The 25,613-nt window shown below is 47.2% G+C and overlaps 1 protein-coding gene and 1 long non-coding RNA gene across 7 annotated transcripts in view; one reads left to right on the forward strand and one right to left on the reverse strand.

The window, feature by feature from the left end:
- Positions 1-23,850, reverse strand: part of TLR7 (toll like receptor 7) — a 31,035-nt gene extending 7,185 nt beyond the window's left edge. The window contains exons 1-5 of one of the 6 annotated variants that reach the window (XR_012026051.1): positions 22,115-22,255; positions 20,501-20,626; positions 19,887-19,992; positions 19,214-19,446; positions 18,886-19,035 (exon numbers count right to left, since the gene is read on the reverse strand). Coding sequence is in view for 5 of the 6 variants with exons in the window: in XM_072815175.1 (XP_072671276.1) it covers positions 19,214-19,429 (216 nt within the window). In the remaining variant the exon portion in view is untranslated. The other 5 variants (XM_072815175.1, XM_072815172.1, XM_072815176.1 and 2 more) reach the window with 5 other exon arrangements.
- On the forward strand, positions 22,330-24,218 carry LOC140627176 (uncharacterized). The gene is made up of 3 exons (XR_012026052.1): positions 22,330-22,811; positions 22,901-23,098; positions 23,932-24,218. It is a non-coding gene; the product is annotated as an uncharacterized lncRNA (long non-coding RNA).
- The last annotated feature ends 1,395 nt before the right edge of the window (positions 24,219-25,613 follow it).

Below are 25,613 nucleotides of genomic sequence, written 5' to 3' on the forward strand. Positions count from 1 at the left end.
TTTCTAGTCACTAACCCAAGCCCAGTTTGCGTTCCTTACTTGCAAGTCCTTTCACCTGGACTTCTCTTTTCTATCATTTCCACCCAGCAGAATTCTGGTTATCCCTTAAGGCTTTACCTTCCAATCTGGAGGAATCAAATCCCTGGGAAGATGGCAATAGGCCAGGGTGTACAGGAAGCCCTTAGATAAATAGGGTCTATCTCCCTTGAGCACCAATCTTACTCGAAGATTTAGGAGAAATGTTCATCACTCAGGGAGGAGGGGTTGAGTCAAGATGAGAAAAGGGGAGAAGGAGAGTGAGTTATTTTTATGGTTCCTGACTATAGGATCCCAGACCGTGGACCCCATCTCCAGCTATGCTTCTGTCAGAAGACACGATGGGTTCATGAACCCCGCTATCAGAAGGTAAAAAGTAATGCTGCTAAGGGCATTACTATGGACCTGGGAGGTGAGTTGTATTCCGAAGGGGGCCAAAATGAGTAAAGGACAAATCGTGAACCAGGTGCCCTCTTCTGATCCCACTCTCACAAACCTAGACGAGCTCCTGGGAAGAACTGGGAAGATCCCTGAATTAGCAGAGTTAAAGACATGAAGTGACAGCAATCACCACACCAAGGTTCCAGAATATGCCTAGTTCTATGATGGGGGGAAGTAGATGCTCTAGTTTAGTTGTAGGAAAAAAATAACAGTGGTGTGCTGGTCAATGTTTAACAACTGGCTGTCTCCCCACGCCCCACACCTCTGATTTGTTAAATCCTGATTTATAGCATTTTCTAGTTCCCATAGTGTGAGCTGCCATCGTGATGTCACTGAATGCGGAGTTGGAGAGAGATGTGCAGAGCTGCCCTGGCAAGCCCGTGGGAGCTGCGTCCAGCAGACCCTGCCCTTAACACACCTGCGACCATGACTGTGGAGTTTTTAGCCTTTACCTATTGACGTAGTATGAACTAGAAGGAAAAATTAATCAGAAAGTATTTCACTCTTGTCTCTCTCTTTTTAAAAAAGATCTTATTTATTTATCTGAGAGAAAGAGAGAGAAAGTGCGCACAAGTAGGGGGGAGGGGCAGAGAGAGAGAAGCAGACTCCCTGCTGAGGGACATGGGGCTCGATCCCAGGACCCTGAGATCATGACCTGCCAAAGGCTGGTACTTAAACGACTGATCCCCCCAGGTGCCCCTCTTTCTCCCTTATTTCTAAACTTTTTTCTTGCACCTGTCCACTTTTCTCCTCGTCTACTATCACCTCCTTCCTGCCATTAGCCATTAGGTCTTACCTGGACTACCGCAAGAGACTCTAAACTGGTCCTCCCAATTCTCCTTCTCCTCTACAATTCTTCCATCAAATGGCATGAGAGCAGTCTTTCTAAACATGAATCACATCAACTACAACGAATCGTTACTGCTTATATCATGCATGTTCTGACTCCAGCCTACTTCCATGACCTTGAACCATCCTCCCCCTACTTTGACCACACGCCAGACATCTGGCCTGTTTTCTGTTCTGCATTCGAGCCAGTCTTGGCACTTGCTGTTCCCTCTTCCTGAAATTATCTTTCTCCTCCTCTTCCCACAGCCAGGTCATCCTCATCCCTTAGGGGTCTGCACAGATAACACGTATTCAGACAGACCATCTCTGGTCAACTTACGTAAATACGCTTCCATGTAATACTATTGATGGTGACCGTAACTTTGGTTAACTTCGGTAGCACTTACTCTATTCTGAGCCTTATTTTCAAGGTGTAAATATATTAACCCATTGAATCCTCATAATAACCACATGTGAGTGGTACTACAGATCCTCAATCCTTACCCAAAACCTTTGGGGTTAGATGTGTTTTGGAACTAAGAATTTTTCAGACCTTAGAAGGTAATACATATCCATGCATTATGTAATCTTCCTACTGGGGCCCGGGGCAGCATCCCATAATCAAACACATAAAAATTTGTGCAGTGAAACAAAGAAGCCTCCACAGTAAGTGGGGAAGGAAGGAAGGAAGGAAGGAAGGAAGGAAGGAAGGAAGGGAGGAAGGAAGGGAGGAAAAGCAAGAAAAGCAAGCAAGCACACAAGTAGACAAGGAAGAAAAGAACTAGTTTGTTCAGTTCAGATCAAGATTCACCTCCAGATGAATTCAGGTCATGTGTTTGCCATTGACTGAGTTAGGACAAAGCTTTCAGTCAGGGGATTTTGGAAATGTGAATGTCTACTATTAATTTCCATTTTAGGGATGAGTCCACTGAGGTGCAGTGGGGTGCATATATGTCGTACCCTGTGCTAGACCGCCCTGCTTTATTTCCTTCATGGCCCTTAGCACAATCAGAAATTACCTTGCCGATAGTTTGTGTGCTTGTGATTCATGTGCTTAGTTGTTTAATGTCTCTCTTGCATGAGAAGATAGATAAGCTCTGAGAGAGTAGGGCTTTGTGTGTCCTTGTATAAAACAATGCCCGGCACGTAATTCGTGTTGTATCATGCTTGCTAAATACATGAATAGAAGAATGAAAGCATGAATGAATGAAATAAAGCAAAATACTTCCAAGAAATTTCTCCTTGGAGTAGATTGCTTTAGGCTAAAGCCCCACATTGCCAGGGGATAACAGTCTATTTCATCTATTTGCCCAAGGATTCCTCGGGGAAAAAGGTTTCAAAAGCTCTGCTTTCTATTGCTCACTTCGAATTCATCTTCTTCAAGGCACTCTCTGGGACGAACCCAGACAGAAGTAGTCGCTCCCTCTTCTCATCTTCTGCTCTGAGTACACACATGGCTGTGAAATACCACTCTGGAATGAGGGTTGGAAGAACTGACTCCCAGTCCTGGCTTGGTACTCCACCCACGTCCCCTTGTGAGGCAGCCACTGTGCCCAGCAGAAGAGCCCCTCCAAGAGAATGGTGGACACAGAACCAACAGTACAAGACACATCAAGGACCCAGACAACTGTCCGGAACCAAGGCAGTGGACCCGGGGATGCCAGGGTAGCTCAGCGGTTGAGCACCTGCCTTCAGCTCAGGGAATGATCCCGGGCCCTGGGATCGAGTTCCGTATCAGGCTCCCCACGGGAGCCTGCTTCTCCCTCTGCCTGTGTCTCTGCCTCTCTCTCTGTGTCTCTCATAGATAAATAAATAAAATATTTCATAATAATAATAAAAAGACAGTGGACTCAGACCAGAAAATTCTCCAACAATTCATTAGCTAGGAATTATACCAAGTACCTGGTGAGAAAGAATTCATTTAAAAAAAAATCAGGATTCCACTGACACAGTCATTCTTTCATTTGACAAGTATTTATTGAATACCTACTAGGGGCAGCAAACACACAGCCCCTGCCCCTAAAGAGCTCAACTCACAGTGGAGGAGAGAAAAAATATGTGCATTTAAAATTAAAACGTGGAAAGACCAGTAGTTCTTTCCAGACAAGATGATGATACTTGTAGAGGTGGAGCTTAATTGTTTTTTTTTTAAGATTTTATTTATTTATTCATGAAAAACACACACAGAGGCAGAGACACAGGCAGAAGGAGAAGCAGGCTCCATGCAGGGAGCCCGATGTGGGACTGGATCCTGGGACCCTGGGATCATGCCCTGAGCCAAAGGCAGATGCTCAACCACTGAGCCATCCAGGTGCCCCGGTGAAGCTTAATTGTATGTTGTTCTTATTTCATGCAGGGTATTTTCTGACACTTTAAATTGGTTATTTTTATCAGCCTCATTGAGTCCAGAGATTGTTAAATCTCTACTCATATCTTTGTCCCCTTTCTTTCATTTCATAGTGAGAGAGTCTTCATTAATAGTTGGGAAAAAAAAAAGTTGGGCATATACTACTCTGAAGAAAAGATTCTATTTCCCAGACTCTCTTGCAGCTAAGCATGGCTACATGACTAAGTTAAAGCCAATGTGATGTGAGAGGAAGTGAGACGTATGATTTCTGGGATATGTCCTTGAATGGCGGGGCTCTTCCCCTTCTTCCTGTCTACTTCCATCTAGCTTCTTGTAATATGGGTGTGGTAGCCACCTATCTTGATTTTTGCAAATGAGGAAAATATGCTAGGGATGGCGAAGCAACAAGGTGGATGATCCAGAGCACCGGATCCTCCTCGCACGACCTCCTAGAGCGGAGTATAAATAATGGCTCTGATCTCTAGGAGTTGATGAGAAATCACAAAGTTGTTATACTAAGCCAGGGTTAACTGGACTTTCTTTCTTCCTTTTTTTTTTTAAAGATTGATTTATTTATTCATGAGAGAGAGAGAGAGAGAGAGAGGCAGAGACACAGGCAGAGGGAGAAGCAGGCTCCATGCAGGGATGCAGGGAGCCTGATGCGGGACTCGATCCTGGGACCCCAGAGTCACGCCCTGAGCCAAAGGCAGATGCTCAGCCGCTGAGCAACCCCGGTGCCCCTGGACTTTCTATTGTACAAATGCAATAGAAATTGCATTTCTTTTAGAAACAGAAATAGCCTACTTTTAGCCAGTGTAAAAGGTAGAACTTGGGAGTAGGTTGCTGCTCCTGAAAGAACCTAAAACACGTGATGTCGATGTTATTACGCTACGGGCAAGACAGATGCCGATGTTGGAGGCTGGAAAGCTCGCAACGCATACCACACCATTGCAAAACACCGGATACAACCATCACCCAGGCCATCTTGGAAGGCGGGACACACGTCCACTGTGACTTCTGTTTCGTTCTCCCAGCTTTATGGAGATACAACGACATCCTAACATTATATCAGTTTAAAGTGTCCAACATAATGATTTGGTAAACCCATATATTGGAAAATGATCACAATGAGTCTAGTTAACACCTCAGATCATTACCATTGTTTTTCTTGCAGTGAGAACTTTTAAGATCTACTCCCTTAGCAACTTTCAAACACACAATACAGTATTGTTAACTACCGTCACCGTGCTGTACGTAACATCCTCAGTGTGCCAACCGTGACTTGTGACTTCGCTGTTAGGGGAAATGGTGTGGCGGTATTTGTAATGATGATGCACGCTGATGACCTCTTACTGTTTTTAGCAGTCTTAGGGGAGGCATGAGCCATGGCTGAAGTCAGCCATCTGCAAGCATGAATGGAAGGAAGTACAGCTCGGCCAAGGGAGGCTTTCTCTGCCTGCAGCCTGAACTCCAAGGTTGATTAAGACTTCCTTAATCTGGGGCCTTGCGGGGTTGAAAAAGCCTCCTGCCTTACCCCAAATGAAAGCAGATGAATGGACAGAGTCACTAGCAGCCTTAAGAGAACATAAGTGTGTGCTCACATGCATTTTTCAAGCACTTTCCATTAAGTATTTTCCAGCAGACAATGGAAGCCAGGCCAGGCCAAAGAATCTGATTAGGATTGCTGCCTTCCCCTTGACTCATACAGCCTCTGGGGAGTTGATTACATTGAGACTGAGGAACATTGACGGAATACAGAATCTTTACATTTAAAATGGTCTGGAGCTGCTCTGTCTAATATGATAACCACCAGTCACATGTGGCCATTTAAATTTAAATTAATTAAAATTAAATGCAATTTTAAAATTCAGTTTCTGTTACACGAGCCATATTTCAGGTGCTCAAGAGCCACATTAGGCTCAAGGCTACGGTAGTTGAGCACGCAGAGAGATTGCAGGAAATTCTATTTTTTTAAGATTTTATTTATTTATTCATGAGACACACACACACACACAGAGAGAGAGAGAGAGAGAGAGAGGCAAAGATACAGGCAGAGGGAGAAGCAGGCTCCATGCAGGGAGCCCAACGTGGGACTCGATCCCAGGACCCCGGGATCACGCCCTGGACTGAAGGCAGGAGCTAAACTGCTGAGCCACCCAGGGATCCCTGCAGGAAGTTCTAGTAGACAACATAGGTCTAGACCGAGGTATGCCAAACTTTTTTCTGTGAAGAGCTAGAGAGTAAATATTTGGGGCAAAGTTGAGGCAATTATATGGGTATTTAAATTACCATTTAGAATGTAACTCATCAAAGTGATAAAAACCATCCTTAGCTCACGAGCCACACAAGCACAGGTGGCTACACAGATTTGGCCCACAGGCCGCGATTTGCAAACTCCTGGTCTAGACAAAATCTTCGGGTGTATTAAACTTGTGCATAGAATTCGCTCTAAGCAAATTCAATCCAAGACTGCCTAATATTAGAAGAAATTACATTGCCTGCGAAGCCTGTGCGTCTGTTCACGTGCTGCTGATTTCAAGCGAATGATTTCCTCGTCATTGCGATTCTAAGAAATAGGTTGTTTGCAATGAGGAGAGTGAAATGCAGAGCCCACAGAACCGGCCCAAGGTAAGACTCCGGCAAGTCAGACACACAGCTTGCACTCTTGGCTGCTTTGTTATACCTCCTTTCTAGAAGGCTCTATGTCAATGCACCCATTCCTCTCCCTGGGAGCTGAACGCTCTTAGGTCCAGAACCCGGCCTGTCTCTCCACACGCTCTATCATTATGATGCCTGCCACATAGTGAGCGTGAGATCAATATCTGCGGAATAAATCAAGGCTTCGAACGTCCTTACAATCCCATGGAAGACATGCACTGAATTGTCCTCAATAGTGAAGTATTCCAAAGGTCAGATTGCTGACAAGGAAGCGAGGAGACCCCAGGAGGGCTGGGGGCCTCTAAAAGGAAGGGGTACAGTGGTGTCAGAGGAAGGCCATGCAAGTGAAACTGCAGAAGCCCCCACTCGATCCTTTCTCAGTTCTGTTCCCTGGAACCTGAAACCCCAGTGACAGTGCAGAGCTCATTTGTCTCTCCTGGGAGAGGCACAGCCTGTGCTCCATAGCTGAGCCCCAGCCCCGCTGGCCCTTGTGATGCTCTAGGGTCGACGGGAGGTCTTCTGGGTCCCCACCCCCGCTGCACCAGGAGCCTGGAACTCCGAGGTATCAGTGAGCTTGCGCGGATCTTGGAACCAAGAAAATTAACTGCAATGAGAGGTTGGGTTCTGACCAAGCAAAGGAAGGGGAAAAATGGATTCAATGAACAAAGCCTTTCTAAATTTGTTAAAGAGAAGTAATGCCCTTTTGAAACTTCCAAATTTAAAAGATATTTTTGAGAAGATGACTGAAGGATGTGAAGCTTTGGGGATCCTGGGTGGCTCAGTCGATTGAGTGTCTGACACTTGGTTTCGGCTCAGGCCGTGATCCCAGGGTTGTGAGATGGAGCCCTGTGTTGGGCTCTGCGCTCAACATGGAGTCTGCTCGAGATTCTCTCCCTTTCCCTCCCCCTCTGCTCCTCCCCCTGCTGGTACTCACTCTCTCTCTAAAATATTTTTATTATTCTTTAATTTTTTAAAGTTTGTATTTATTTATTGGAGAGAGAGAGAGATAGTCACAGAGATAGTGAGAGAGCACAAGCAGGAAGGAGAGGGAGAAGCAGGCTGCCTGCTGAGCAGAGGGCCCGACGTGGGGCTCCATCCCAGGACCCTGGGATCATGACCTGAGCTGAAGGCAGATGCTTAACCGACTGAGGCACATAGGACCCCCCCCCTTAAAATCAATCAATCAATCAAACAAACAAACAAACCTTAGAAAGATGTGAAGTTTTCCTAAAGTTTTCCTTTATTCCTTAAGTGTAAAAATGTCCCCTTTCAGACCACCAGGAACCCCCTGCCTCTGACTAAAGTGAGGACCTGAGCATCACATAATGGTGATCTAAGAGTTCACTCAATGCTAGAGGGGCACCCAGATGGTTTAGTCAGTAGAGCATGTAACTCTTGATCTTGGGGTGGTGAGTGTGAGCCCCACGTTGGGTATAGAGATTTCTTAAAATATATGAATAAATAAATAAATGAAAGTCTTTGAAAAGAGTTCACTCAGTGTTGAGCCAGGACTACTTTTTCATCTGAAACAAATAAATAGATTTATAGAAATAAATCCACATTATTCTGTTTTGCTTGCTTTTTGGGCAACAACTGCCAAAAGACATGTGCCTTTCAGTAATTTGATTTATAAAGTAAGGGAATACACCCCAACGTGGGCTTAGCGTTGGCCACAAATCACAGCTAATTACACACGCAAACATGCTGGGTAAATTTGGATGCTCGATTAGCAAACTCAATACAGTTAAAATGGGAATGTTTGACGTTGTATGCACAGGTGTTCTCTTCTCTCAGTAAATCGTCTCTTTTTGTTAAAATGGAAAATGTAGAATTCATATTGAACGGTCATTAGTCATTTTTGTTGAATGGCTGCTTTCTATCATGTGATTACGTGCCAGACGCTGAAGAGGACACGGTGCTGATGCTACATGACTGAGCCCTGACGGTGAGGTTAAGAGGATATATAAATATCCTCATTTCACTCTTGAAGAGGCAGCAACCAGAGAGGCAACTCTGAACCAAGAGTCAAACTCCATGATGACCAATCATCTTCAAGTTACCTCGTGAAGTTAGAGCAAACGCACTTGGCGTGCGTGCCTGTGTCTTCATTTATCTCCATTTCCATTCAAGGATTCTGAGCACTGTAATGTTTCCATATTGTGCTATTTAGAGGTTTTTTTTTTTTTAAAGATTTATTTGAGAGAGAGAGAGAGAGAGAGAGCAAGCAGGGGGAGCTGTAGAGGGAGAGGAGGAGGGAGGATTCCCAGCAGACTCTGTGCTGAGCATGGAGCCCGACGTGGGGCTGGATCCCCTGACCCTGACATCCTGACCTGAGCCGAAATCAAGAGTCAGCTGGTCAACTGACTGAGCCACCTGGGTGCCCTGCTATTTAGAGTTTCCATAAAGAAATTTGCCAAAGAACAAAAAAGATATTTACAATTTGAGCGGGACCAACTTGAGGGGAAAAGGAGGCTTTTTGGACAATGCATTCCTTACGAATTGCACCTGCTAGCCAGCAACGCTATGTCAGGCTAGTCTGTGAATTTGTAAACTCAAAGGCGTGCTGAGCTTTATGTTCTGCAATAAAGAACTATATGCTTGCATAGTCATTCAACAACCATATTGGGAATGTACCCTATGCAAGGGATGGTGCTAGACCAAGTAGGGGCCTTGGACACCATTCCTGCCCAACTCAAAACCAAAGGGCCTTGCAGCTGCCACCCAGAGGCCGTGTGTGCTTGAAAGTCTCTGCAGTCGGGGCAAGGCAGCGTGGAAATCCAAGACTGTAGGACAACCTCTAGTCAGGCCTAAAGGTAATGCTGCCCACCCTTCAAACGAAAGCTTCAATAAACCCTTCAAAGCAGCAAAACATATCCTCTTGGCTGCGTTGTGTCATTTGTGTGGTTCTTATATTCAGAACCAGGCTCCCCACCTTGAGACCCACATTTGGTTCCCGCCAGGAAGTCTATGGCTAAGAGAGCTATGATGACTGAAAGGGAGACCCATTTCCCAAGAGGTTGCCAATGTCCCACTTTGCAGATAGTGTTTTTATTTTTAAGACTTTGCAAGCTTGGAACGGACGTGTGGCTGCAATCTGAGGAGTTCTGAGGACAGCTGGCCCCAGTGGGGAAGTGAGGCGAAGTGGTTTGTGTCTTGCAACAAGCTAGAGGAAGACCAACTATAGTCTGGCTTCGCCTGTTTATTCTGGGGGCTGGCGTCCCGGGAACTGAGTCAGCCTCTCTAGCGGATAGAAGGCGACCAACTGAATTCTCCTGAACCTTGACCTTCTCATCCACAAACTGTGTGGGTTGAGCTAACTGACCTCCAGAGCCCCCCGAAACTTATCTGCCAGCATCTGACCTCAGCTGGGATCTTCCTAACCCCCCAGAACCTCAGGCTGCTGCTGTTTCAAAATGGTCAAAGCAAGGCTTCCAATCACTGTGAATCTTCTAAGGGGTCCATAGAAAGGAAAAAACCACCACTAGCACATAACAGGCGTCCTGTGTCTTCAGGTGACACCATTTTGTGAGCTTTCTTCAGCTCTCTGAAATTAATGAGACTGGGAAGAACTGGATGATGATCCATCAATGGGAGGAAATGGCTAAAACCATTTGGAACACCAAACATCCCTTTGAAAAGAATGTGGCAGACATATAGGTGAAAAGCTGTGTGGTTATGCTATTAAGTAATAAAGAATAAAATGAAGTTTTAAGACAGCATGAAAATAACATAGCATATGATCCCTTTGTGATGAATACAGACACACAGATTTGATTTGTATCTGCAGAGAAAAGTACAGAAAGACATGTGAGAAACTGAACGGTGATACCTTCCAGAGTCTTTGCCAGGTAGGAAAGAGTGTGTTATATCTTCTAGTCCTTGAGGGTTTTTTTTTTTGTTTTTTTTTTTAAATAAAGATCATGTATCGCTTTTATCTTAAAAACATTTTTTAAAAGATTTTATTTATTTATTCATGAGACAGAGAGAGAGAGAGAGGCAGAGACACAGGCAGTGGGAGAAGCAGGCTCCATGCAGGGAGCCCGATGTGGGACTCGATCCCGGGTCTCCAGGATCACGCCCCGGGCTGAAGATGGTGCTAAACCGCTGAGCCACCCGGGTTGCCCTTAAAAACATTTTAAACATCACAGAACAGGCAATAAGATTGTGTCATAACAATGTGGAAGAAAATTGTGAAAAATGAGGATTTCAACAAGTATTTACTGATACCTGCCATGCGCCAGGTGCCCACTTTTAAGCATTGGGTCACATCGGTGGCCCAAACAGAGGAGATTCCTGCTCTTTCTGAAGCTTATGTCCTCCAAATAATAAACTGGAAAGTATAGAACTTTCCGTGATAATCATATCGATGTCAGGTGGTATAAGGGTTGGAAAGGAAACGTAGGGCAGGGCGAAGGAGATCAGACACAGGAGACGGGTTTGTGACCGTAGATGGGCGGCTTGCGTGGACATCACGGAGAGTTGACATTTGAGCAAAGATCTTGAGGGGAGGAGGAAGTTGACCACGCAGCTCTATCCAGGGGAAAAGCATTCCAGGCAGAGGGGTAAGCCTCACGCAAAGGTGGAAAACTGTGCTGGAATATTCGCAGAGGTGGCAACGAGACTGGTGTGCCGAAATCAAGGGGGAAAATTTGTCAAAGAACAAAAAAGATATTTACAATTTGAGCAGGATCAACTTGAGGGGAAAAGGAGGCTTTTTGGACGATGCATTCCTTACGAATTGCACCTGCTAGCCAGCAACGCTATGTCAGGCTAGTCTGTGAGTTTGTACACTCAAAGGCGTGCTGAGTTTTATGTTCTGTAATAAAGAACTATATGCTCGCATAGTCATTCAACAACCATATTGGGAATGTACCCTATGCAAGGGACGGTGCTAGACCAAGTAGGGGGAGGAGATGAGTAGGAGATGAAGTCAAAGAGGAGGGCCTCCTGCCCCTGCCAAGGACGCGGGCCCTGCTGACCCCTCCGAGGATGGTGGTTTTTACTCTGCGTGGAACCCTGGGGAGTGACGCAGCCTGACCTACGTGCTGGAAGCCTCACGCGGGTGGCCGTGTTGAGAAGGGACAGTGAGGGCGCACAGGTGGAAGGATGGAGGCTGGTCAGGAGGCGATTACAGCGACTCAGGCAACAGACCCAGCTGGCAAGGGTGCAGGTGGTGAGAACTTGCCAGACCTGGATACATTTTGAAGGTGAAGCCAAAGAAAATAGGACTTGAAAGTTCTTGGAAGAATGAGGGATTGGAAACAGCAAACATTGCTGGGGAATTTCCGACCAAGGGAAACAAAGCCCCTGGCAGGCGTTCGCAGGGCCGGCAGGCGGGGGAGACCGTCTTAGGAGGAAAGAACAGCACGTTACATAACGCTGGTGGGGATGAAAAACCCCAAACCAACAAAGCAACACCCAAAAGCACTAATGATGACGACGACGACAATGATGATGACATAGAGAAGGGACCACGGCTGGGACATTGACTGTGAGCAGCTGAGCAGGGAGGAGCCCCAGCGAGGAGAGGAGCAACCCCACCCTCCGGGGTTGAGTGGTCCCTCATTCCCCCCCCCCCCCCGTCCCCCCCTCCCCTGGGCCGCAGGCCGGCTCCTGCGAGTGACTCCCCCGCCAGCAGCGGCACAAGAGATGCCACAGAGTTTCCAAGGCCGGGAGAGAAAAGGCGACCGGGGTCCCACGTCCCCCCCCGGAGCTCGCTCCTTCGCCCCTGATCTCGGTCTCTCCCCCACTCTGGGAGCCCTACGGCCTGGGGGCGGCCGCGGGTGGCCTGTTGAGAAGGGACAGTGCGGGGCCTGTCCCGCGCCGAGCAGCCCCGGCTCGCACGCACCTGCTGAGGGGCGGCCCCGGGCACCGCACCTGCACCTGGGAGCCAGCGAGTTTTCCGGGGAGGCCAGCCCCCGCCCCAGGGCCCCGATCCCACGGGTGTTAGAGACCCAGCGACCTAACCGCGCCCGGTTGGAGACCAGGACACAGAAGCCACAGGACTGCGGTTGACTTTAGCGCCGTTGTTTCAGGGCGATCTGCAGGCCGGGCTGGGAAACCTCCGAGGCGTTGAGGGGGGCAAGGGGGGGACAGAGGCCAGGCGAGGGGCGCAGGACCTCGTCCCCACGTTCGCAGCGAAGCGGGAGGCAGGTTTAGCAGCCCCAGGTGAGCAGACAGCAGGTGCGGCAGGAGAGGCGCCCGAGGGAGCCGGCGCCCCGGCAGCAAGGACCCCAGCCCCTCGCCCTCCCTCCGCCTCTGGCTCTGCCTCTCTGTGTGTGTCTCTCAGGAATAAATAAATAACATGTTAAAAAAAAAAAAAAGCACACAGCAGAAAAACAGCCAAGTCGCCCTGGGGGGCGGGGGGGGGGAGGAAGTTCTAGAATGCCTTTCTGGTGCTTTTTCCAGGCAAACCGGGGAAGGAAGGCAGCTCATGTTTCGGGTGGGGGGCCTGCACCCCGCTGGGCTGGGGGAACCCAACGCGATGGCTGGCTGCAAAACAATGAGAGGGGGCCCCGGGAGGCAAGGGGAGGCCAGGGCGGCGGGCAATTGTTGGCAACCTGTGAATCTGAGTTCACTCGCCTTTTGCCAGGTGCTGTGAAACCGTGCACCCCCCCCCCCCCAGGGTTAATGAGGTTGGGACTACCGGAAAGGTGAAAGCGGCCTTTTCAGACAACTGATTTGCCCTCGAGGTCAAGTGAAGACTTGGTGGGAGTGTGAGCTGGTGCAGCCACTCTGGAAAACTGTGTGGAGGCTCCTCAAAGAGTTAAAAATAGACCTGCCCTACGACCCAGCAACTGCACTGCTGGGGATTTACCCCAAAGATTCAGATGCAGTGAAACGCCGGGACACCTGCACCCCGATGTCTCTAGCAGCAATGTCCACAATAGCCAGACTGTGGAAGGAGCCTCGGTGTCCATCGAAAGATGATGGATAAAGAAGCTGTGGTCTATGGATACAATGGAATATTCCTCAGCCATTAGAAACGACAAATACCCACCATTTGCTTCAGCGTGGAGGGAACTGGAGGGTATTATGCTGAGTGAAGTAAGTCAATCGGAGAAGGACAAACATTATATGGTCTCATTCATTCGTGGAATATAAAAAATAGTGAAAGGGAATAAAGGGAAAGGAAGGAAAATGAGTGAAAATATCAGTGAGGGAGACAGAACATGAGAGACTCCTAACTCTGGGAAACGAACAAGGGGTGGTGGAAGGAGAGGTGGGCAGGGGGTTGGGGTGACTGGGTGACGGTCACTGAGGGGGGCACTTGATGGGATGAGCACTGGGTGTTATGCTAAATGTTGGCAAATTGAACTCCAAAAAAAAAAAAATTTTAAAAAAGGTCAAGTGCAGAGGGTGGGGACTGTGAACCAGCATAGAGTCTGTATTCCTTCCTGGAGATCAGGAGCCCAAGACCCCACCCTGCGGAAGCCGGCTGTCCCCTGGGGCGCCTCTCCAGCCCCTTCGCCGTGTCCCACGGCCACCCCGGAGCCGCCGACCCCGGGAACGCAAGGTGCACCGATGGGCCCGTTTGCAGGACGCACCTGCGCAACCGTGCGCCCACCGAGGGTGCCAGGGCAGGGAGCGAGGCTCCGGGTTCTGAATTTCCATCTTAACCATAAATAAAAGGAAGCCCCTCACATCTGCTCAGGGTTTCTGGAAGTTATTCCGCACGGCCTCCTTCTTTGCTTCAAATACCGTTTCCTTCGTGTGAGCGCTGCGCTGCTGTGCTGTCTGGAGCTCACCCAGGAGGGCCCTCCGGTCAACTCGGCAGCGCCCTGAATTGTTCCAGAAGGAGGTAGCCATGTGGCCACCACACTCCGCGAATAGGGAAGTTAGCTGGTGAATCACTCCACCTCAGGAGCCCCTGGTTTCCTTCTTTTTCTATTTACTTTATAGACTGAGACTCTATTTGGAATTTCCCTAATAAATTTATGATGAAGTAGCCCCCCTCTTTTTATTTTTTTTGCAAATTTTCAAAGATTTCTAATTATAGACTAATCTCTGTAAAATGTAATTACCATAAATGTCAAAGTCTCATTATATAACCAAAAAAAAAAAAAAAAACCTAAGGATATAATCAACTCACTCTAAAAATACAGAGACGTTTCATCATTTATTTCTTACCATTTTAGCCCAACAGACTTAGTTTTCAAAATAAGAGAATAAAATGATAGAAAGTAGTCTTACATAAGCGAGGAACTTGACAGCTGTTACCCATCACGACAGGCACCCAAGACCAGAAGATACTAAATCTTATTTGACCTTACACCCTGTGTGCTTGCTTCCCATAAACCACACCAAACCATCGGCACTTGTTTTCACTTGTTAGTAAGTGTTTTATGTTTCGCAGGCCACACGGTCTCGGTCACAACTACTCAACCAACGAGGAGGATGCCCTATAGTGCCAAAGCAATTACAGACTGTATCTAACCAAACAATAACACTATTTGCGAGCACGGAAATTTGAATTTAACAGAAATGGGATGGGTCATGAAATAGCATCCTTCCTCTGACTTTCTCAATCACTCAAAAACTGAGGGCTTTCTTGGCTTGTAGGCTGTGCAGACGTAGGTGGCCAACCGGGTATGGGCCGTGGCCACGGTGTGCCGCTCAGCCCCAAGCTTTGGTAAGCTTCTGAGACAGAAGGGATCTGCCCTTGGCCTGCAAGACACTGGTTGGTTCATCTGTAATGATTGGATTTAACTGTAGCACAATCTTTCAAATGTTTAAATGAACAGGTTTGGGGAGTCCCTGGGTGGCTCAGTGGTTTAGCACCTGCCTTCGGCCCAGGGCGTGATCCTGGAGACCCGGATCGAGTCCCACGTCTGGCTCCCTGTGTGGAGCCTGCTTCTCCCTCTGCCTGTCTCTCTGCCTCTCTCCCTCTCTCTGTGTCTTTCATGAATAAATAAGTAAAATCTTAAAAATAAAATAAATGTTGGTTAATTTGGTTTGATTAATTTAGGAAATAAATTTCTCATTACCTCTTTGCTGGGCCACAAAGAAATATATTATAGTCGAGAGCAGAATAACGTTTTTACTTTTAAAACTGCTTAACCACGGGTACATATCGACACGTTTCCTTCTAATACGGATCGCCCCATTGCTGTGTCTATTTCACGTAGTCAGAAGCATTCCAGTCTTAGCTAGGGGTTTGTTGGGGGAAAGATTTCATTTTATTTTGTTTAAAATTTTTTTTAAAGATTTATCTTAGAAAGAGAGAGAGAGAAAGAGAACACGAGCAGGAGGAGGGTGGGAGGGGCAGAGGGAGAGAGAATCTCAAGCCGACTCCCTGTTGAGCGTGGAGCCTGATGCGGGGCTTGACCTCAGGACCCTCAAATCATGACCTGAGCCAAAATAAGAATCAGACACTCAACTGACTGAGCCACCCAGGAATCCCAGAAAGATTTGATATTCAATTCTTATCGTACCACATAAGAGCTCTCTGACTTTGGTGAATCACTTTGCCTCATGAGAATCTTCATTTCTCAACTGTAAAATGGTTAGAATGCAGGGCTGTTTTGAGAAACTATTAACAAAAATAGGTAACACATGTGTTCGTGTAAAACATCCTCCCAGATGAGCCAATGCCGAGTAAGCATCTAGTGTGGGCACGTTAAAAACACCAGGAATATACGATACTTCCCAATTTCTAGCTTGCTGTTTTCATTTATCACTATCTTATAAGTACCTTCTTGTGTGTGTTCAGTGTTCTTTTAAAAAACATGATTTGAGGGGCCCCTGGGTGGCCCAGCTGGTTAAGCTCAGCTCAGGTCATGATCTCAGGCTCCCCGGATCGAGCCCCGCGTGGGGCTCCCTGCTCAGTGGGGAGCCTGCTTCTCCCTCTCTCTGCCCTCCATTCACGCTCTGTATCTCTTTCTCTCTCTCTCAAATAAATACATGAATAAAATCTAAAAAAAAACAAAATTCACAAAAAAACATGACTTGAGGGGCGCCTGGGGGGACTCAGTCAGTTGAGCATCCAACTCTTGGTTTTGGCTCAGGTCATGATCTCAGGGTCGTGAGACCGAGTGCCACGTCAGGCTCTGCACTCAGCACTGAGTCAGCTTGAGATTCTTTCCCCCTCCCTCTCCCTCCCCCTCTGCTCCTCCCTCCCACTGGCACACACTGTCTCTCTTTCTCTAAAATAAATAAATAAGATCTTTAAAAATCAATCAATTAATTAATTAAGACATGATTTGATGGGGAGTCACATTTAAGTAATCCCTCCCCAACATTGGCATGAGATACTCTCTTTGCCACGCTGCATAGACTATTCTATAAATAATTTGCCACATCCTTGATCATGCCTTTAAAAAGAGTTTCTAGAAGTGGAGTTTCCATATCAAAGGATAGGACATATAACTATTAATAAGGTTGAATAGGGGCACCTGGGCGGCTCAGTCAGTCAAGCACCTGCCTTTGGCTCGGGTCATGATCCCCGGGTCCTGGGATCGGGCCTCGCATCGGGCTCCCTGCTCAGCAGGGAGTCTGCTTCTCCCTCTGCCCCTCCTCCCCCTGCTAGTGCTCTCTCTGTCAAATAAATAAATAAATAAATAAAATATTTTATTTTCTTATTTTTTATTTTTTATATATAGATTTATTTATTTATTTATTTATTTATTTATTTATTTATAGACATAGAGAGAGAGAGAGGCAGAGACACAGGAGGAGGCAGAAGCAGGCTCCATGCAGGGAGCCCGATGTGGGACTTGATCCCGGGACTCCAGGATCGCGCCCTGGGCCAAAGGCAGGCTCCAAACTGCTGAGCCACCCAGGGATCCCCCAAATCTTTTATTTTTAAAAATATTTTATTTATTCATGAGAGACACACACAGAGAGAGAGAGAGAGAGAGAGGCAGAGACCCAGGCAGAGGGAGAAGCAGGCCCCACGCAGGGAGCCCGATGTGGGACTCGATCCCGGGCCTCCAGGATCACACCCTGGGCCCAAGGCAGGCCCTAAACTGCTGAGCCACCCAGGGATCCCCCAAATCTTTTATTTTTAAAAATATTTTATTTATTTATTCATGAGAGACACACAGAGAGAGAGAGAGAGAGAGAGAGGCAGAGGCCCAGGCAGAGGGAGAAGCAGGCCCCACGCAGGGAGCCCGATGTGGGACTCGATCCCGGGCCTCCAGGATCACGCCCTGGGCCGAAGGCAGGCCCTAAACTGCTGAGCCACCCAGGGATCCCCCAAATAAAATATTTTAAACAAAAGAGGTTGAATAATTTCCCTGTGCTTTCTGACCTCTTTTATCTCTTCTTTTGAAAATTGTTTCCAAATCTTTTCTTATAAAAGATCTGCCAGTCGCTCCTTTTGCCGGCCGCCGTAAGGGATCATAATGGAAGTTCACACGTACGGTCCCCTGGGTATGGGTGTGCGGTGGGCTTGGCCTAGGAGAGCAGGGGGGCCCCGCACGGCTCCTGCAGTCAGGGCACCCGGGCACGACCCCCCCGGGTTCCTTAAGCCCCTGAAGACCCACTTCCCTCATCTGCACCGCACCGGGCGGCTTAGAAGCCGAAATGCTCTGCCCTTAGCGTGACATGTGGCCTGTAGCTAGTGGTCAGTCACTCTGAGCCGTCTTTATTATCACCAGTCCCCTCATCCCATCCCTCAGGGGGCAAAGGCAGATGTGGGCATGGGTTGGCCTAAAAATAGACATCTGAGTTTCTAGGAAATGAAACTATAAGCAGTTGTTTCCTTTGTCACATAGCTCCCCCCGTGGTTAACTCTTCATTAGACCTCAGGACAACATGAGCCCTGGCGCCAACATTCAGATCTAGAAATCGGAGTGGGTTCCCGCTGAAACGCACTCCACCATAGCTCACTTGGGGGACAAAAGAGTTTCTGGAAAAGTCCACTGACGTCTTTTCCTGACTAGTTTTGGGCTTCTCTAATGGCTCACTCTGCTTGCAAAGAACTGGAACACATCTTCTGTGACTTGAGCCTCACCGTGGCCCTGGAAGGCACCTGGAGGGGTACTAGAATGTTCTGCCTCGACAGAGGAGGTGGGGCTCGGAGGCCTTTGGTGACTGGGCCACTCATTGGCTGAACCGGACTCAGGCCCCTCTCAGCCACTAGGCCTTGACGTTTGGGTTTCTGTGTCCATCTGCGCAGGTTCAGCGCGAGTGCTGGTAGGTGGGTTTAGTGAGAACCCCTCCCCACTGATCCCTGATCATCCTCGGCCCCTCCCGTCCTCCGGGTGACAGCCCATCTGCCTGGCCTGCTGGCAGCAAGTGTCCTGTCCCGTCGGTTCATCCAGAAGCCCCCCCCCACCCCTGATGTCCCCTTACTCATTTTCTATCCACCGACCCGCACTCTGCTCCTTGGCTGTAAATCCCCACATGTCCCTGCTGTGCTGGCAACCGAGTCCAGGGCTCTACTGATGACGCCTCTTTCCCCCAGTTTCATTCGTTCTCGAACAAAGCCTGCTTTTCCAGCCACAACTACTGTCCACAAGCGCCCCTGGTTTCTTTGCCAGCACAGGTCTCCTGCCCCGCTGCTCCTATGAGTTTCCCCACATACGTACTCGTTCAGAGGACCCCGCATGCTGGACAAAGCACAAAGTGACTTCAGGGATTTGTACAGTTTTAAAGCCAAAAATGCAGAATGAACAAATGAGATCCACAGAGGCGATTGCCTCAATCCAAGCATCTGTTTTTCCTCACGACAGCCCGCATTAACGCTTGCAGGAAGTTGGACAGAGCAAGCTTTGATTAATCTGAAATTATGTAAGACTCCCATGATTAATCTTGATTATGAAATATCATGAAGAAGTTTCCCCCGCAAATAACCAAGATGCAAATTCTTAAGCATCTCTCTTGCCAGCTGCTTCCAGTTCTCCCCGCAAAAGATTACAGATCACACTCGTTTTCAGGGAATCTCTTAGCCGTTCTTACCATTTTTAGTCTTCTTCCACCGTGAAATACAGAAGTCTGGTTGAAGAGAGCAGAGCAGAGGGGCTGTGGGGACCTCGGTGGTTCAGGGGTTGAGCGTCTGCCTTCGGCCCAGGGCGTGATCCCGGGGTCCTGGGATCGAGTCCCACATCGGGCTCCCTGCAGGGAGCCTGCTTCTCCCTCTGCCTGTGTCCCTGCCTCTCTCTGTGTGTCTCTCATGAATGGATAAATAAAATCTTTTAAAAAAAGAGAGAGAGAGAGAACAGAGCAGAAAAGAGGTCAAGATGAACCTGAGATGGACCCAATAGCATCAAGTAAGAGAAAGAGAAAATACTGAATTTTACATCTCAGAGATCTTAAAGGACTGTAGCTTCAAAACATGCTAGAATGTGGCTTGAAAATGTGCTGTTGAAAACAGCCATTAATAGTATTTACTTCCTCTAAGTTATATAAACTAGAGATACACTCCAGAAAACCATTTCTAATATTATTAAACATCAGACTCTATCTTCTAAGAACTGGTGTTCGAGACTATCAAGATTTTTCTTTAGATTAACGGAAAAAAAATTTTTTTTGCATATGATTTGGGTTCGCTCTCCTCCCCTCTCCTCCCCTGAGAGCGGCTCAAACATCTACTTGGTTAAATTATCCAAATTTGTCCCAGTGTTGAAAATACCTTTTTGGGTGGCATGGAGTGATTCTATGTCTGGAGTCTTCTGAGATGAAGAGATGGTCTTCAGGAAGCATGGGGTCACAGAGACTCCAGGCTACCAGCCCTAGAGCTTCCCAGTGTGAACACAAGGTTGGGGGTTTAGGGGAGGAGCATGAGTGTTAAAGCCACCCCAGACAGGAGGTTTGCAGAAGCCCCAGGTTCCTCTTACTTCTACCACTGTAACTGGGGCAATGTTTTGCCTAAAGCCAAACAGCTCAGTAAATTGACCTTCCTTCTTGTTGTATGGGTGACTTTCTCAACCTCAGCCCTATGGACCTTTTGGGGGACATAATTTTTTGTTGCATTGTAAGATATTGAGCAGCATCCCTGACCTCTACCCACTAGACGCCAGTAGCACTGCCCTTCCAGTTGTGACAACCACAGATGTCCCCAGACATTGCAAAATATCCCCTGAGGGGCTGAAGCGCTCCAGATTGAGAACCACCATTCTATAGATATCTGAGAGGTTTAAATTTACCTTGCTCTGTTGTCCACCCCACACCCCACACCCCACCGCCTCCCCGAAAGGGCCCCTTGGGTTTGTAAGCAGTAGCAGAGCTTCCAGCTAGCTGACTCACTTCAGTAAAAAAAAAAGGGGGGGGGGGTCAGCTGCACTTGTAGTCTGGTGTCATATAAAGCCTTGCTTCTCGAAGTGGGGTCTTCATGAGAACTGTTCCTTCTTCTTAACTGATGATTGGGTCCTTCTGTAGAGAGAGTCAAAATATCAGTAGGCATGTTTAAAGGTCTATAGGCCACCTCGTCCACCTGGAAAGAATGTGAAGAAGGCAGGTTGGCGTGGGGAGGTGAGCTGATAACAATCAGGGTTAATATGCTGAAAAGTCGCTGGTGCCCCAGATTGGCCCCTGGATACAATAAAAATCAAGATCTTTCCAGGGATGTTGTTACAAGCCAGACACTGTTTTAACTGCTTTATATGTACTATCTCAGCAAATGCTAAACAGAAGCAAAGTAAACATATTATTTTTTTTATAAGTACTGGAATTAATGCACAGACCATATAAGTGATGCTTACATGGGCGGTAAACATCAATACTTCTTTTTTTTTTTAAAGATTTTATTTATTTATTCATGAGAGACACAGAGAGAGAGAGAGACAGAGACAGAGAGACAGAGAGGGAGAGAGGCAGAGACACAGGCAGAGGGAGAAGCAGGCTCCATGCAGGGAGCCCGATGTGGGACTCGATCCCGGGTCTCCAGGATCAGGCCCTGGGCTGAAGACAGCGCTAAACCACTGAGCCCCCCAGGCTGCCCCTATCAAATAGCTTCTTATCAGACCAATTTGCTCTGGAAACAATATGTACACATTGGTCATTTTCTCACATATAAACAATGACCGATCCAGAGGGGCATTCGGAGGAGAGATCCCATTGAAAACAGTAACAAAAATAGGAACTAGTGGGGTAGCAAACTAGCACAGAGCATTTAGGAACTCAGGGGGCAGGAGGAAGGCAGGAGGCTCTAATGCTCCGCCTTGAGGGCTGCGGGCCCTCTCACCTGCCCCCAGGTCCATTCTGCTCCATGTCCCAGGAGGCTGAGCTGTATGAACTTCACCAACTGGTTGGTGCCAAAGGCTGCTGGTTAGGTTTGGCCAATGGGGGTAGGGGTCAGGGTATTTAACCCCCTGGCTCCCTCCCTTTGCAAGGCTGTGGGTTGGCGGCAACCCTCTATGGACGCTCTTGTCAGGTGATGCCCTCCTGGACACCACTCTTCTCAAATTCCACTGATTGCTCCTTCCCTATGCCATTGTAGGCCTGGGGTTGCAAAGTGCTGCCCTGAAGTGCTGCACTATCCCGATTTCCCCAAATCCTGTCCAAACTGTCTCTAAAGGCACTTTGCTAAATTCATTGATTTCTTTCTTTGAGCGTGCCACCTGTTGCCTGCCAGGACCCTGGCGTCCGTGAAGAAGATGTAAGTAAATGAAGAGAAATAAGTTGTCATTAAGGCTAGAGTCCACAATATGGTAAAAAATGGAAATGTTGCTTACATTGATTTATAAATGCTGTGCAACCCCAACCAAACACCAGTAGGATTTCATGAGTAACTTGCCAGATTGACTCCAAACTGGGAGGCATGTTGGAAATCACTTGGGCATTTTTGTTTATCACAAAGATTAGGGTGATCTCCTAAAAGAAGGATGACATCTAAGAGAATAAACAATAACCCCATAATACCATCTCATGTTGATTCGGTATTCAAATTTCCCTGATTTGTCCCCAAGGTCATCTCCTTGCGAAGATTGAGTAAATCTTTGTTAGAGACACGAGGCATTGGATCTGACTGGGCTAAGAGCAGGTGTGAGACCAGCCAGGGAACTTCTAAATGGAAGAGTAACAAAGGGAGGGTTCCCCTTCCAGATCTATAAACGCATCATAATGCTGCATTGCCAACGGCATGGTACCAGCACGTCGATGAAAGAGAGGAAATGTCAGAATTAAGCAAAGGCACATACGAGACATTAGTTTAAAGACACATCAGTGGCAAAATAAACCATTAAAATAATGTTGGGCAGCTGGTTTAAAGTTTAGAGAATATTAAGCTACAGTCCTCCTTTGTTTCTTACGTCGAAATTAATTTCAGATGGTTCAAAATTCAAATCTAAGACCTAGAACATTGAAAGTCCTAGAAGAAAAAAAAATAAAAGTCCTAGAAGAAACCACAGAGAAATAGTTCTACGATCTTAAGATAAGAAAGTCGTCCTACGTTCTATGTACGAAGACGACAACGAACAAACAAAAACCCAACAGCAACAACTTCAGAGCCTCAAGGAAACACTGAAATATTTGACTACATGAAAATAAATCTACTCCCCCATCTGTCAGGGAGGGATGAGACTTTGTGATCAGCAAAGACACATCCAGTTTTCATATGGTAAGATCCTGAGAAATGATGATACCCTGTATGTAGCATATTGATTACGCTTTCTTGTATTGTTATTACCTATGATTTGTATCTCCTAGCCCCCGAATGATAATACAGGCCCCAAGAGTTAGGAATGCGTTGTCCCCAGCATCCTGTGCATAGCGGGTGCTGAAGAAATCAAGCTCTACGATGATGAAGATGAAAGTAATCATGAAAACAAGAACAATGTGATCAGTTAGGTCAATTTTGAAAGAAAGATGGTTACAGATTCATCCATCGAAGTGACTAGTCATCTGGTGAGTTTCACTAGCTGCTTAAATTAACCAGTTCGGTCAAATGCCACTTGTCTAGTAGTCGAGTGTAAAGAAAGCCTGCTTTTTAAAAATTATTATTACTCAAAAGATCCTAAGTCCTCCTTAAATCAATGTGGTAAATACAGTAGCAGAGCAGTTATTGATTTTCTAATAATGGATATTGTATCATTCTACTTTAACTTCAATTATATCAATAGCCTGGTTGTTTAAATAAAATCTTCCTTTTTCTGCCCAACATAATCTTGAAAACTTTCAGCTCTATGGAGGGACAACAGGTGTTCAAGAAAAATCATATTGTTTATGAAAACAGTTGAGTTGCAGTGAGCCACTCTTATCAGTTCTGGGAAATGGTGCGAACCCACTAGAAATCCAAGTTCCCAGATGAACCCACTAGAAATCCAAGTTCCCAGATTCTAAAGGCCAGGCTTAAAAGCGGGCCTTTCTGAGGAGAGAAGCCTATAGCCTGCTGTGTGGTCTCTTCCGTACAATATCTACATACAGCCACGTGCAGGTGGATACAGAGTACAAGATCGTCCACTGCCCTTATGCACCAGCCACCCGATTCCACCCCCTTCTCCACAAGAAGCCTTTGTCTGTGGTTTATCCTTACTTGTCTTTCCAAAGTTTCTTTCCATCTGCAGACCACTGGCCTTGGGGAGTGGAGGACCAGAACTTTTCCCAGGCCACAGAAGCCAGGGAGTCTGTTGGACGTGGCCTGGGCTTTCTGATTAGCCTACCTACTTTTTTTTAGCAACATATTTTTCCTTTTTTAGGTCACACAAACGATTTCACTAACCTCCTTTGTGTATCCACAGACCTTGCCCTCCTTTGCAGAAAGCATAGAGTCCTCCCGCACATCACCAGACTGAAACAGGACGCCCCTCCCTCCTCCCCGAGCACTGAGATAACGTTTGTAGCTGGCACCATCGAGTCTGTAGGACGTCAAGAAATGTTGCAGGCCACGGCACTCCCTTTGCTGATTAACTACCCTAAACCCCTTTCAAAGCCCCCTGGGCCAGGCGGAAACCTCAGAGTGGGCCTTTGAACAAGAGTCCGCCTTCTCCCCGGGCTGCCGGCCTCCCAAATAAAGCTCCTATTCCTTGCCAATCACAACTCGTCTCTTGAGTGATGGCCTTCCGGAAGGAAGACCAGCTGAACTTGGGTTGGGTAACAGCACACTTTGTTGGCAAATCCTTTATCCTTCTCTTGCTTCTTCCATTCGGAGTTCTATACTGTCTGCCCCTGAGGATGTATAAGGAGCATCCTCCTCCTTTTCCTACAGCTGGAAAATCTCTCATTTCTGGACATTCCACAAGTTATCTAACTGTCTCCCTATCGACGGACAGGTGGCATGTTTCTGATTTGAGTCCCTGTCCTACCATTTGACTCTGACATGGACGTCAAAGTAGTTCCATAGAAACTTAGCATCATCCACACTCTCCTAGAGCTGATGGGAACCTAAGTTAAGGCCCTTAAACAAATTGCTCCAGTCCCCCTACTGCTGTGTTCCCAGCCCGGGGAAGCATGACGTCTTACATTTCTCTGCCAGGGTTGCTTGATTTCGGTGAGTGTGTGAGTGAGAGGGAGGTGTTGATCCCATCCCGCCCCCCCCCAGTTTCTGCTGGTCCCACTGGCAGATGCTGGAAGTCAGGGTCTGCTTGTAGAAAGGAGAGAGGACTTTAATGGTGAGCATCATGGTATTTTTATAACAAGTCTGAACTTCTAATCCATTCAGTCAGATACAATCATGACCGTTTCCAAATAATATTCTTTGTTGGAAATGTGCAGATCCCGTGAGCCAGCCCTGCATGAGCGAGACGTGGAGTAGAACACAGCGTGCGTCGCTCCGTTGTATTCCCTATAACTGTAGCACTGGAAGGCCCCGGGATCATCCTTGACCTTGCCTTTTGTTCCTCGCCTCCATCCCCATAAACCCTCTGCTTAGTCCCATAAGTTTCATTTCACCTTGAAATGAAAGTGTTCTGAAGATGTTCTTGACAGGATATGCAAATTCGTATAACAGAATCCTTCCTTCACCCAGGGCTGGTTCCACCCAAGTATTCGCGTTCACCAGATGACTCCAAAAGGTCAGATGCTTTGAAAAAAAAAAGGCCCCAGATGCAAATAATGGAGTAGATGATGTGGTTCAAAAGAAAAAAGGCTATTTCTGGACGTAGTGGTCTCCAAGCAGGTCTACCTGCTTGTCTTGGAAAACCCGAAGCGGGTTCGCCAAGTGGGCACTACCGGTAGTCTGTCTCGCCGTCTGGTTTCTGTAGCCCCAAGAGGGGGTTCATGAGTAGTGAGGTACAGTGGGAGGGTGCTCGCTGGGGATTTGAGGGACAGGGCCGTGTCACAAGCAACAGGAACTCGCATCCGCACATTCCTTCAGCCGGTTGGTGATTCCGTTGAGTTGGAAGCACCATCATTCACAACACTTGCGATGTTGCTGTGAAGGTGTTTTGTGGATGTGATTAACCTTTACACAATCTGTTGGCTT

Source organism: Canis lupus, chromosome X (genome assembly GCF_048164855.1).
Source record: "Canis lupus baileyi chromosome X, mCanLup2.hap1, whole genome shotgun sequence".
In the NCBI taxonomy this organism is placed as follows: domain Eukaryota; kingdom Metazoa; phylum Chordata; class Mammalia; order Carnivora; family Canidae; genus Canis; species Canis lupus.